Consider the following 15,156-nt stretch of genomic DNA (forward strand, 5'->3'; position numbering starts at 1 on the left):
GGCTCCCTGCTCAGTGGAAAGCCTGCGTCTCCCTCTACCTCTCACCCCACTCGTGCTCTCTCTCTCACTTTCTCTCTCTCATTTAAATAAATAGAATCTTTTTAAAAATTAAATTAAATTAAAATCTTCTGTGCATGAAATAGCATTATGAGCAGAGTAAGAAGGCAATCCACAGGATGGGAGAAATATCTGTAAATGACATATCTGGTAAGGAACTAACACCCAGAATTTATAGAGAACTAACAAAAACAACAAAAATGCAATTAAAGTATGGGCAAAGGATTTAAATAGACATTACCCCAAAGAAGATCTACAGATGGACAATAAACACATTCATATCCATTAAGCTATTCTCAAAAAAACCCACAAAAACTAGAAAACAGTGTTTGTAAGGATGTGGAGACATTAGAACTTGTTTGCACTGCTGGTGGGAATGTAGAATGGTGCAGCGACTGTTAAAACAGTATGGCAGGGCCTCAAGTTAAACATGGAATTACTAGATAATCCAGTAATTCCACGTCAGAGTATTTATACCAAAGTGTTGAAAGCAGGATGTTGAAGAGATATTTGTACACTCATGTTCACAGCAGCATTATTCAGAATAGCCAAAAGGTGAAAACAACTCAAATGTCCCTCATAGATGAATGGATAAACAAAATATGGTACCTACGTACATAGAATATGATTCAGCTTTTAAAAAGAGGGAAACCTTTCAATATGCTAAAACATGGGTGAACCCTAAAGACATACTTAGTAAAATAAGCCAAACACACAAGGTAACTATTGTATAATTCCACTTACAAGAGGTACCTAGAAGAGTCAAATTCATAGAAACAGAAGTAGAATGATAGCTATCAAAGGCAGTAGGAAGGGGAAATAAGGAGTTATTGTTTAATGGGTATGATTTCAGTTTGGAATGATGAAAATGTCTGGAGCTGGAGAGTGGTGATGGTTGTACAATGTGAATACATTTAATATCACTAAACTACACATTTAAAAATGGATAAAATGGGGGCACCTAGGTGGCTCAGGTGGTTAAGGGTCTGTCTTCAGCTCAGGTCATGACCCCAGCATCCTGGGATCGAGCCCCGCATAGGGCTCACTGCTCAGGAGGGAGTCTGCCTCTCTCACTCTCCCTTTCCCTCTATGCTCTCTCTCTCTCTCTCAAATAAATTAAATCTTTTTGAAAAGTAAGTAAATAAATAAATAAATAAAATGGTTAAAATGGTAACTTTATGTTATATATCTTTTACTACAATACCAGAAAAAATGGATAATTAAAAAAATATTAGAAATCATATAAACCTCCAAATTGAGTTATGGTGAATAATAATCATACTTTCATATATATATTTATATTGTCATTGATACTGCCTTTCTTTTTTTTTTAATGTATGCTTCAGGTCATTTTCTTTTTTATTTGCAATTCATTAATAACCACATAAAAAGTTAAAACAAAATCCTAATCACCGCATAAAAGTTATTTACTGAGCTCGTAGTCCAAGATGGTGGAGGAGTAGGAGACCTAAATTTCATTGGGCCCCAGGAACTCAGCTAGATAGTTATCAAAACATTGTGAACACCTAAAATTCAACTGGAGAACGAACAGAAAAGCGACCATTTTCTGCAAGGTATGACAACGTACAGAGAAGCGAATCAGAGGTGATATATGGGAAGACAGACTTCTGGGAGAGGGAGCCTCGGTCAGCTGGCTACTGGCAAGTGATAGAGAAGCAGAGCACAAAATTGGAACTTTTAGAAGACGGCGCTGGTGAGGGACGTCACTCTGGTGGCAAAGTGGTGGGGAGCGGTGTGGAACCCTCGCTGGGACAGTGTGGTCTCAGGACCCTCAGGGCCACAGGAAGACCAGGGCTGTCTTGAGTGTGGCAGAGCTCCCAGGTATTAGAGCAGGGAAGCCAGCTGCAAAGAGAGAGCCCAGTAATGGGCTCTCAGCTTCGGGTTGCCATAAACCGTGATCCTCAGCACAGTTGGCCCATGGCTCTCTAGCAGGAGCCTAACAAGCAGCAGAACCAGGGAGGGTCCCCTTCCTCCCCCAGGAAGAGCGGTGCCAGAACGCACCACAGGAGTCTGCTGGGTTTGGAAACTCCAAACAGGGTCATGTGCCAGAGACAGAAACATGCAGTCACAGGCCGGGTGAGCACGGTGTGTGAATAGAGACCAGGGAGAGAGGAGTGACCGACTACTTTTCTCTGAGGACACACTGAGGAGTGGGGCCCCAAGCTCTCGGCTCCTCCGGGGCCAGAGATTCAGAGGCCAGCATTTTCATTCTCATCCTCTAAAGCTGCGCAGCAAGCCTTCAGGGAACAAAAGCCACAGAGCAAACAGGAGCAGATTACTTAGCCTGGCCCCTGGCAAGGGCAGTGCAACTCCGTCTCTGGCAAAGACATTTGAGAATCACTGCAACAGGCCCTCCCCCAGAAGATCAGCAAGAACATCCAGCCAAGACCAAGTTTACCGATCACCTAGAACTGCAAAATTCCAACGCAAGGGGAATATAGCAAATAGAATTCATAGATTTTTTTCTCATGATTCTTTAGATTTTTGACTTTGATTTTTTAGATTTTAATTTTTTCTTTTCCTTTTTTCTGAATTATTCTTTTTTTCAACTGTCTTATTAATTCCTTTTTTAAAATCTTTTTTAATTTTCATTTTTACAGTCATATTCTATCCCTTCATTGTATTTAACCTTATTTTTTGTATATACATAAGTTTTTCTTTCTTTAAAATTTTGAGATGCAGTTTCTCCTAAGAGACCAAAATATATGCAAAATCGAGTGTATGGCACTGTTCTATTCACCCACCTGATCACATTCTTTTTTTAATATTTTCTTCTTTCTTTTTTCAACCAACTTATTTTTTAAAATCTTTTAAAAATTTTCATTTTTACACTTATGTTCCATCTCTTCATTATATTTACATTATTTTTGCATATATGTAAGTTTTTCTTTCTTTAAAATTTTGGGATGCAGTTTCTTCTAACAGACTAAAATACACCCAAAATCTAGTGTGTGTGGTACTGTGCTATTCACCAACCTGATCATTTTTTTTTCTCTCTCTCTCTCTTTTTCTTTCCCCCCAGTTTTGGGTCTCTTCTGGTTTCCTTAGTGTATATTTCCCTGCGATTGTTGTTACCCTTTTAGCATTTTGTTCTATCGTTCATCTATTCTTCTCTCAACAAAATAACAAAATGGAAAAACACCTTAAAAAATAGAACAAGAGGCAGTACCAACTGCCAGGGACCTACTCAATACAAATATTAGTAAGATGTAGGAACTAGACTTCAAAATAACGATTATAAAAATACTAGCTGGGCATGAAAAAAGCATAAAAGACGCTAGAGAATCCCTTTCTGGAGAAATGAAATCTAACCAAGTCAAAATAAAAAGGCTATTAATGAGGTGTAATCACAAATGAAGGCTCTAACTGCTAGGATAAATGAGACAGACTAGAAAATTAGTGATACAGAAGACCAAATGATGGAGAATAAAGAAGCTGAGAAAAAGAGAGATAAACAACTACTGGATCATGAAGGGAGAATTCAAGAGATAAGTAATACCATGAAGCAAAACAATATTAGAATAACTAGGATCCCAGAAGAAGAAGAAAGAGAGAGAGGGACAGAAGGTATATTGGAGCAAATTAGAGCAAATAACTTCCCTTATTTGGGGAAGAAAACAAGCATCAAAATCCAGGAGGCAGCGAGAACCCTCCTCAAAATCAATAAAAATAGGTCAACACCCTGACATCTAATAGTAAAACTTAAAAATCTCAGAGACAAAAGAAAATCCTGGGGCGCCTGGGTGGCTCAGTCGTTAAGCATTTGCCTTCAGCTCTGGTCATGATCCCAGAGTCCTGGGATCGAGTCCTGCATCGGGCTCCCTGCTCCATGGGAAGCCTGCTTCCCCCTCTCCCACTCCCCCTGCTTATATTCCTGCTCTCGCTGTGTCTCTCTCTGTCAAATAAATAAATAAAATCTTAAAAAAAAAAAAAAATCCTGAAAGGCGCTCAGGACAAGAGGTCTGTAACCTACAATGGTAGAAATATAAGACTGGCAGAAGACCCATCCACAGAGAACTGGCAGGCCAGAAAGGACTGGCATGAAATATTCAGGGTACTAAATGATAAAAATATGCAGCCAAGAATACTTTATCCAGCTAGGCTGTCATTGAAAATAGAAGGAGAGATATAAAGCTTCCAGGACAAACAAAAACTAAGAGAATTTGCGATCACCAAACCAGCCCTACAAGAAATATTGAAAGGGGTCCTCTAAGCAAAGAGAGAGCCCCAAAGTAACACAGACCAGAAAGGAAGAAAGACAATATACAATAACAGTCACCTTACAGGCAATACAATGGCACTAAATTCATATCTTTCCTCAGTTACCCTGAATATAAATGGGCTCAATGCCCCAATCAAAAGACACAGGGTATCACACTGGATTAAAAAAAAAAAAAGACCCATCAAGATGCTGTCTGCAACAGACTCATTTTAGACCCAAAGACCCTTCAGACTGAAAGTGAGGTGGTGGTAAAACATTTATAATGCTAATGGATATCAAAAGAATGCTCAGATGGCAATCCTTATATCAGACAAATTAGATTTTAAACCAAACACTGTAATAAGAGATGAGGAAGGACACCATATCATACTTAGAGGGTCTATCCAACAAGATCTAACAATTGTAAATATTTATAGCCCTAACATGGGAGCAGCCAATTATATAAGCCAATTAATAACAAAATCAAAGAAAAACATTGACAATAAAACAATGATTGTATTAGTGGGACTTTAAAACCCCCCTCACTGAAATAGACAGATCATCTAAGCAGAAGATCAAGATGGAAATAAGGGCTTTGAATGACACATTGAACCAAATGGACTTCACAGATATATTCAGAACATTCCATCCCAAAGCTACAGAATACACATTCTTATCTAGTGCACATGGAACATTCTCCACTATAGATCACATCCTGGGTCACAAATCAGGTCTCAGCTGGTACCAAAGGATTGGGATCATTGCCTGCATATTTTCAGACCACACTGCTTTGAAACTCAAACTCAGTAACAAGAGGAAAGATGGAAAGAACTCAAATACATGGAGGCTAAAGAGCATCCTACTAAAGAATGAATGGGTCAACCAGGAAATTAAAGAAGAATTTAAAAAATTCATGGAAACAAATGAAAATGAAAACACAACTGTTCAAAATCTTGCCATTTGCAACGACATGGATGGAACTGGAGAATGTTATGCTGAGTGAAATAAGTCAATCAGTGAAAGACATGTATCATATGGCCTCACTGATACGAGGAATTCTTAATCTCAGGAAGCAAACTGAGGGTTGCTGGAGTGGTGGGGGGTGGGAGGGATGGGGCGGCTGGGTGATAGACACTGGGGAGGGTATGTGCTATGGTGAGCACTGTGAATTGTGCAAGAGTGTTGAATCACAGATCTGTACCTGTGAAACAAATAATACATTATATGTTTAAAAAAAAAAAAGAAGAAGAAGATAGCAGGAGGGGAAGAATGAAGGGGGGGAAATTGGAGGGGGAGATGAACCATGAGAGATGATGGACTCTGAAAAACAAACTGAGGGTTCTAGAGGGGAGGGGGGAGGGAGGATGGGTTAACCTGGTGATGGGTATTAAAGAGGGCACGTTCTGCATGGAGCACTGAGTGTTACATGCAACAATGAATCATGGAACACTACATCAAAAACTAATGATGTAATGTATGGTGATTAAGATAACATAATAAAAAAAAATAAAAAATAAATAAATGCCTTTAAAAAAAAAAAAAAGAAGGTCCAAGCTAGTCCTAAAATTATTGGAAAACAATTACTTTTATAAAATAATAATTTAGGGCACCTGGGTGGCTCAGTCATTAAGTGTTTGCCTTCGGCTCAGGTCATGATCCCAGGGTCCTGGAATCAAGTCCCACATCAGGCTCCCTGCTCGGCAGGAAGCCTGCTTCTCCCTCCCCCACTCCCCCTGCTTGTGTTCCCTCTCTCGCTGTGTCTCTCTCTGTCAAATAAATAAAATCTTAAAATAATAATAATAATAATAATAATAATAATTTAAAATGTATCTGCCATTCAACTTAACTTAACCCTTAGTCAGTATATTCCTTCCTTTTCTGTGTCTTCCCTGACTTCACTTCCTTTCGGGGTGTTGAACAACTCCAAGCTACACAACCCACACTGCACAGAGGGTACTAATCCCACAGAATGGCTCTGCCGTCTAAAAGCTGGTTCCTTACCAGCTCTTCCTGCCAATCAAAAGATGTATCCAAATAAATCTGCAAACCAGGAAGCAGGCACTCACCAAAACCCAATCATGCTAGCATCCTGATCTCAGATTTCTGGCCACCAGAATTGTGAGAAATAAATTTCTATTGTTCATAATTCACCCAGACTGATTTTTTTTGCTATAGCAGCCTGAAGTAAGACACTACATTTCTTCCCATCTCAGTGATTCTCCAAATTTCAGTACTCTTAATTCTTTCTTTCAACTTATTCAGTGCAGTATAAACACACCGTTAGTATACAAACAAATAGTAAGGGTAGAGCTGGATAGACCAAGTACTGTGACCACAACGCAATTAAATTAGATATAAACGTTAAAGGGTAACAATAACAACCCCACACAGGTTAAAGAAGAAATCACAGGGTGCCTGGGTGGCTCAGTTGGTTAAGCGACTGCCTTTGGCTCAGGTCATGATCCTGGAGTCCCAGGATCGAGTCCCGCATCGGGCTCCCTGCTCATCAGGGAATCTGCTTCTCCCTCTGACCCTACCCCCTCTTGTGCTCTCTCTCTTTCATTCTCTCTCTCAAATAAATAAATAAAATCTTAGAAAAAAAAAAAAGAAGAAATCACACTGGAAAAAATGTCTACCTTAGAAATGAACAACAGACCACAAGATTTGTAATATGGAGCTAAATATTCGGAAAAGTTTAACTTAAATACTGTCTTCTAGAAAGGAAAGATAAAGATAAATGAGCCGAAGAACAAAGTTAACCACTCACATGACCTGATTTCACTTATTATAAAGTTATGGTTATCAAGATGGTTTGATATTCATGAAAGATAGAAACATAGATCAGTGGAATACAATAGTCCAGAAATAGACCCATACATGTAGAATCAATTGATTTTTGACAAAGGTGCAAAAGTAAGTCAATGAAGAAAGGACAGCCTTTTTACCCAAGTAGCCATTACCAAAATCAAGATACAAATGTCAGTATCTTTTAATTATGAAATATATTTGTTCTGATGAGTATTTTTGTTCCATTTTATGCATACCACATGCCCTATCCCATTAGAAAGAATTCAGAATGAATATACTGTAAGATTAGGCGAAACTTGGGAGTTGTACATTGTACTCAAGGACATTTCTTTAATTTAGTCCTACATGTATGACTTTGGCAAGTCAGTTAATTTCTCATTTTCCTTATTTTTCTTTTTTTTTTTTTAAGATTTTATTTATTTATTTGAGAGAGAGAATGAGATAGAGAGAGCATGAGAGGGGGGAGGGTCAGAGGGAGAAGCAGGCTCCCCGCTGAGCAGGGAGCCAGATGCGGGACTCGATCCAGGGACTCCGGGATCATGACCTGAGCCGAAGGCAGTCACTTAACCAACTGAGCCATCCAGGCACCCCTCATTTTCCTTATTTTTCTATTTCCTTAGGTCTTCTTTCCCCCTTTTCTCTAAGGTTTTTCATGATGAAACATGAAAATGTAAATTAAAACTGTGGTCAGCAAATGTGGGGTAATACAAATGTTCTGTATATTGTTATGGTGGTAGCGGTTTCATGGGTATAAACATTTGTCAAAATTCCTCAACTGTGCACTTTTAAAAAGTAGTTTATCATTCATAAATTATATTTTTGTAAATAGATTTTAAGATGAAAGAAAAATGTAGAGGCACCTAGTAGGTACAAAACAATTGTTGATTTGTTCTTCTATCTCCTTCTTTTTCACTTTATTAACTTGAGAGGAAAAATACTTAGTCACTGCTTCCCATAGGGAAACCTCTAAGAACATCTTGAGATAATTATGAGGTTATTTCTCTGTCTCCCCTCCTCCATACTAAATCTCAAAAATTATTTTTCACTTTTCCTATGAATTTTACTTTAGAAAGATCTTTAATGTAGATTTTATACCTCTCATTTCAGTTAAAGAACAAAAACAGAGTAATTCATGCACATGCCACAAAAAATCTTGATGTTTAGGTGTTAGCTCCACTAAAGTCTATGGACATCACTGGTAGTAATATGTTGCTAACTCATGTATTAAAACAGGTTTATTGGGGCGCCTGGGTGGCTCAGTCGCTAAGTGTCTGCCCTCAGCTCAGTTCATGATCCCAGTGTCCTGGGATCGAGCCCCACATCCGGCTCCCTGCTCTGCGAGAAGCCTACTTCTCCCTCTCCCACTCCCCTTGCTTGTGTTCCCTCTCTTGCTGTCTCTGTTTCAAAAAATAAAATAAAATCTTAAAAAAAATAAAATAAAAATAAAAGTGGTTTATCGGGGTGCCTGGGTGACTCAGTCCCTTGAGAGTCTGCCTTCTGCTCAGGTCATGATCTCAGAGTCCTGGGATCAAGCCCCACTTCAGGCTTCCTGCTCAGCAGGGAGTCTGCTTGTCCCTCTCCCTCTGCCCACTGCTTGTTCTCTCATAAATTCTTAAAAATCTTATAAATAAGTAGATAGATAGATAAATAAATAACGTTTATTATCTCCCCCTTAAATCCTATCTAACCAAACTCAAAGGAAGCCAGCTAAACAAGTACTATTTTCAAGTCTTTTATTGATCTGGCTATATACTCCCAATGTGAAATCATATTATTTAAAACAACAGTAGCTAAGACAGACTTCTTTTTTATTTGTTGACACCATTAGAAAAACTTAATGCTTCATTTTTTAAATATATCAAATGTAAACTTTGATACAAATGATAAGGGAACAGAAGGCTAGCTAAAAACAAAGCACAAGCTGACACACTGCAACCTCCCCCCACACCCAATCCTGGGTGGGATATGTGACATTCTTCCAGGAAGTTCCCAACTATCTTAATGTTAATGCCTTGCTAGAGGGAAAAACAACTTTAACTTGACAATGGCAAGTCCTCTGGTATCCTGTTGAGTCTTCTTTAATATGATAATCCTTTTGAAACCTCCCTTTTCCTTACCTCTCTCAACTGCCAAGTATAAAATCAGCCACCCCTAACAGCCCTGGGGCAGCAGCTCTTTCTGCCCAAGGGTCCTGTCCCTGTGCTTTAATAAACCACCATTTCGTACCAAAGACACCTCAAGAAGTCTTGGTCATCGGCACCAGACCTCACCCCACTGAACCTCACCTATATTCCAAAACCACTCCACCAACAGTTAATTGTGCATTTATGTATTCTAAACTCAGCAAAATGTCTCATGTTGGGCTTTTGTACATTAGTGAATTCTCTACCTGTTTTGTCATTAATATTAAACATAGAGTGTCTTCCCTAAATTGCTAAAATCATACAGAGTTCACTGAAATGGATTATTATAAAAATCGGATTAGGCTTGAAACTACCACCAATTTTCAAAATAAACAATTTGAGCAAGATTGTGATTTGCTACTTTTTGTTTTAAAAGTATAATTTTGTTCTATATAATTTTGTTCTATATAAATAAGAAGAGCATTCCTCACACTTTTCATCTTATACTTTTTGTTCAATATTTATCACTTCTCAAAGACGTTAGTAGATAGCAAAAAATAAAATGACCCTCCCCCACATCAGTTCATTTCACTTACCTACAAAATGGGCTGGGAATAGTAGGTACCACATAACAAATCCCTCCATTCAGGCAAAATGACCTGTGACTGGGACCACAGGGCTCTTCGTGATCTAAACACATACATAAATTAAACAGGGAAAAGCAAACAAGCAAAAGAACTAAGTATCTTAGAAGTAATGAGGTTTTGGAATATAGGTGAAGTTCGATGGGGTGATGTCAGGAGTTGACACCTAAGAAAGAATTCTTGAGACACCTTTGGTGCAAAATGGTGGTTTATTAAAGCACGGGGATAGAGGGGCGCCTGGGTGGCTCAGTCATTCGGCTTCGGTCTTCGGTCCAGGTCATGATCCCAGAATCCTGGGATGGAGCCCCACATTGGGCTCCCTGCTCAGCAGGAGGCCTGCTTCTCCCTCTGCCCCTGTTTGTGTTCCCTTTCTCACTGTCTCTGTCAAATAAATAAATAAAATCTTAAAAAAAAAAAAAAAGCATGGGGATAGGACCCATGGGCAGAAAGAGCTGCTGCTCTGGGGTTGTGAGGGGTGGCTGATTATATAGTATGGGGTTGGGGGAGGTATGGAAAAAGGAAGGTTTTGAAAGAACTTTCATATGCTAAAGAGGGCCTACAAGATAATGGAGGGATTGCCATTGTCAAGGTTGTTTACCCCTCTAGCAAACCATTAACATTAAGATAGTTGGAAGCTTCCTGGAAGACTGTCACACATGTCCCACCCAGGGGTGGGGGGACATTGCAGGTGTCAGGTTATGCCCTGTCTTCAACTAGCCTTCTGCTCCCTCATCAAGAAGTAGCAATTCTAAAAATTAGAATGAAGAAAAAAATAAATTAAAATTAAAACAATTAGAATGAAGAATTCGTTCTCAAAATGAGGAACTTAGGGGTGCCTGGGTGGCTCAGTCGTTAAGCATCTGCCTTCAGCTCAGGTCATGATCCCAGGGTCCTGGGACTGAGCCCCACATTGGGCTCCCTGCTCAGCAGGAAGCCTGCTTCTCCTTCTTCCACTCCCCCTGCTTGTGTTCCCTCTCTTGCTATGTCTCTCTCTGTCAAATAAATAAATAAAATCTTTAAAAAAAAATGAGGAACTTAATCTTATTTCTTATTTGATAAGCATGGCTTTCTAGCCCTTTGAGGGAAAAATTAATCTGTCTTAAGGATATGGCCATTAATTATAATAGATTTATAGGCTATATTACAGAAATAGGGAATCTCTATATTCATTAGATTTTTAAAAGGCAATTAGGACCTTAAAGTAAACAGCAACTTTCTCATTTAATACTGAGATTCTGCAGCTTTGTTTAGAGCATCTCTATTCCACAGGTGTATTTAAATTCTTTTCTTTTTAGGTGCCAAATTCATTAAACTCTGAAATTGCTGTGGGAAAATTATTTATATAATTGAAATAAATTGATTTCCAAAATTATCTTTCTAAATATTTCTATGTATGACAAATTTAAACTGAAAAAAAAAAAAGAAAAACCCAGGCACGCCTGGCTGGCATGTGACTACAGCCTGGCTAAGTTGGTAGAGCATGTGACTTTTGATCTGGGGTTGTGGTTCAAGTCCCACGTTGGGTATAGAGATTAAATCAAAATAAAATCTTTAAAACAACAACAACAAACCCAAAAAGTAATCTTACAAAGTCTCGATATGCAAGAGGATTTTAGGTAATAGCTGGTAACTGAAAAGACATCTAAAGTTCTAAAGTAAAATTAAAAACCTAGTCATTGTTTGATATACAGCCAAAACTTTTAGAATATTGAAAAAATAAACTTCTATTTCTCTCTTGCTTGCTTTTTCTCCCCCCTCTTCTTTCTCCATCCTTACATCCTTCTTTATCTTTGAACTCTCCTTTATCCTTCCTTATCTCTTTGCCTTCCTTGTCTCCCATGGTACCTTCTTCCTTCCATCCTGCACCTCCTTCCCCCAAACCTATTTTTTTTTAATTTTCTTTCACTTCTGGTGACCAAACCATTATATAGAAAAACTTAGAAATAACTGATGAGGGAATAGAAGACAAGCTGAGGACAAAGCAGAAGCTGACACCTCACAACCCTCCCCTGCCATGGGATATATGTAACATTCCTAATGCACTCCTGGCTGCCCTAAAGCTAAGGAAAGGAAAAACAGATAATTAAAGAGATCACAATCCTGCAAGACCTGAGTCTCCCTCAGTTTACAAATGTCTTAGCAATCTACAAGAACAAAGCATTTCTATCAATAACCTAGCTTCCAGAAGGAAATACAGATACAATTAAATGTCCTTATAACCTGCAGCCCATCCAGATACTTGAAGTGGGCAGAGTGTAATGTTTCTCCAGGAAGCTCCCAACTATCTTAATGTTAATGGTTTGCTAGAGGGAGAAACAACCTTAACTTGACAATGGCAATCCTTCCATTATCTTGTAGATCGTCTTTGGCATATTAAAGTTCTTTCAAAACCTCCCTTTTTCCTTACCTCTCCCAAACCCATACTATATAATCAGCCACCCCTTACACACCCAGGGCAGCAGCTTTTTCTCCCGTGGGTCTTATCCCCATGCTTTAATAAACTACCATATTGCACCAAAGGCATCTCAAGAATTCTTTATTAGTTGTCGGCTCCAGACTTCACACCATGAACTTCACCTATATTCCAAAACCACATCATAACTATAGAATTCACTGAATCATTATGAGGGAACATAAGGCTAGCTGAGGACAAAGCACAAGCTTGACACCCTGCAACCTTCTCCCTCCTCCCACTCCTGGGTGGGATATATGTGACATTCCTCCAGGAAGCTCCAAACTGCCTTAATGTTAATGCCTTACTAGAGGGAAAAACAACCTTACCTTGACAATGGCAAGGCTTCTGGTATCTGGTAGGTCATCTTTAGCATATGAAAGTTCTTCTGAAATCCTCCCTTTTCCTTACCTCCCCTAATCCCCAAGTATATAATCAGCTACCCTTCACAATCCCCCTGCAGCAGCTCTTTCTGCCCCTAGGTCCTGTCCTCATGCAGATGTCTCAAGAATTCTTTTTTGGCAGTCAGCTCCAGACCCTACCCCACCAAACCTCAACTATATTTCTACATCAACTATACTACTGTTTATAATTAGAAAAGCAAATTGCTGAACACTTTATCTTTCAGCCTTGAAGGGGGAATTTTATTGCTTTAAAATTGCACATTGTTGGTTCCTAACTGTCTAGAAAATGACCTAGAATCATGTAAAGGAGAAAAGGGCATTACTCAAGTTTGGCATTCAAAAAAAATAATCTAGCATTTATTTCCCACTAAGTTTCAACTTGTTAATATATAATTGTTACTGAGCCAGATGTTTCCACCACCAGAATTTAAAAATTTTAAATGTTCCTTTTACTTAAGAATTGAGAATAATCTGCTTCACCACAACATAACAATACAGGCATAAAAATGTAAAGAGGAGAACAATTACAGGGTGCCTGGGTGGCTCAGTTGGTTAAGCGACTGCCTTCGGCTCAGGTCATGATCGTGGAGTCCCGGAATCGAGTCCCGCATCGGGCTCCCTGCTCGGCGGGGAGTCTGCTTCTCCCTCTGACCCTCCTCCCTCTCATGCTCTCTGTCTCTCATTCTCTCTCTCTCAAATAAATAAATAAAATCTTAAAAAAAAAAAAAAGAGGAGAACAATTACAAAAAACTTAAGTGGGAAAAAAGAAAGTAAACCAAACAGAACTAATTCTTCTGGATTTTTTCTTTTTTACACAATGGCATGCTTCTTTATAATCAAACAACTTTTAATAAGATAATGTTTACCATTTTTCAGGAATAATTTGGGTAACAAATAAAATCCCAATTAACATTACATCAGAATCATGGAAATCATCACATAGGGTTTTCCACTGAGGGTGTGGAGTGTAATTTTATCATAGAATGCTTCCTGTAGCTGAAATTAATGTCCTTATTTTTAACTGGATTATAACAAGCCAGGTTCTCAACATCTGGCATTTTATCTATGAAGAATGCTCATCTAACTTGAATCACTATCTCTGAATCTATTTGTTATCTTGATTTCACCTACTCTTGTAAAATTGATATCATACAGAATAAGCTAGAATTTATCAATGTGTAAAAAGCAATAAAATAAAATAGTTTTATGGTTAAGTCTAAAAATAGTTTCATGCTATAAAATGTAATCTTTCAAAACCAAAATATTTCAGATTTCTGGAACAATTTTAGATAGGGAAAAATATAGATTTGCATTAATACACTTTTTGTGGGGGGTGGTTCTATTTCTATGTGATACCCACTGACAAAAGTATAAATTTACAAGAAATTACCTGTTGACATCTTAATTTTTAAATAGTTTCATTCTTGGTCAAAAGTTTAGGGTTGAAAAACAGCACCTAAAATTAATAATTTAGGAGAATTTATTTATTGAAGGCATTATAAAAGTCAAATATTCTAATAGCAATATACTTTTAAATGATGAAAACTAAGACATTATATGCTAGTGACAAAATTCTTTGGTTAGGGCATCTATTTTTTGGATACTTAATACATATCAATAAAAAAATAAACATAAAAAACTAAAAAATCAACATTAAACAGTATAAACACACTGAATATAAGTGATTGCCTAAATAATGTAATCTTAAATCTCTGCAGAAAAGTCAAGTTTTATTTTTAATAAACATTATTAATGTAGTAGTATACTATATAAGATTATACACAAAAGATATGACTCAGTAAATTAAACTGAATGACCTGAATTGACTTTTTACTTTTTCATAAAGCCTATTTCTAATCTGACTTTAAACAGAATAACTTCAAATTTTTCAGCTTATCAAAAATAGATAAAATACACTACAGAAAAATCTTTAACAGCATTTAAAAGGTTTGCATTTCTATAGAAACTTTGAAACTTTTATTAAAGAACTGTTAAATTTCCTGTAGATTGAACTTTATTTTTACCAATTTACATATGCCTAAATTTAAAAAAATGTCTGGCATCTGGCAAAGCAAATAGCTATTAAGACATGCTTACGTGTGAAGTTATCTGCTCTAACAGAAACAAAGGACTTAACAAATATATATGAAGAGATGAAGGATACTCTGTGATTTACAAGCTCTCAATTTCATTTTATAAAGTGACTTACTCCTGGCAGAAAGACTTTGTAACAGAAATCTCAACAACTTCCTATTAACACAGGAGTAATACCCAGGTATTCGCAAAGCCAATCACTCTTTCTCATACAGACAAGCAATGAGAGACAGAGACAGAGAGAGAAATTAAATCTACTTCATTTGAAACAATCACTGTCTCACTGCATGAGACCTTTTTCCAAACAAACAGAGCTTACCTCAATAAAAACTTACATTCATACAAACAATAA

The 15,156-nt window shown here is 37.7% G+C and overlaps 1 protein-coding gene across 1 annotated transcript in view; it reads right to left on the bottom strand.

Moving 5' to 3' along the window:
• Positions 1 to 9,910, bottom strand: part of NRG4 (neuregulin 4) — a 111,241-nt gene extending 101,331 nt beyond the window's left edge. Inside the window, exon 1 of the mRNA XM_045899610.3 lies at positions 9,807 to 9,910. Coding sequence (XP_045755566.1) covers positions 9,807 to 9,910 — 104 coding nt within the window. The remainder of the gene's footprint in view (positions 1 to 9,806) is intronic.
• Between the last annotated feature and the right edge of the window lie 5,246 nt (positions 9,911 to 15,156).

This window comes from Mirounga angustirostris, unplaced genomic scaffold (genome assembly GCF_029215605.1).
Source record: "Mirounga angustirostris isolate CCGP_5_RB_7025 unplaced genomic scaffold, mMirAng1.0.hap1 SCAF_9, whole genome shotgun sequence".
NCBI lineage: Eukaryota > Metazoa > Chordata > Mammalia > Carnivora > Phocidae > Mirounga > Mirounga angustirostris.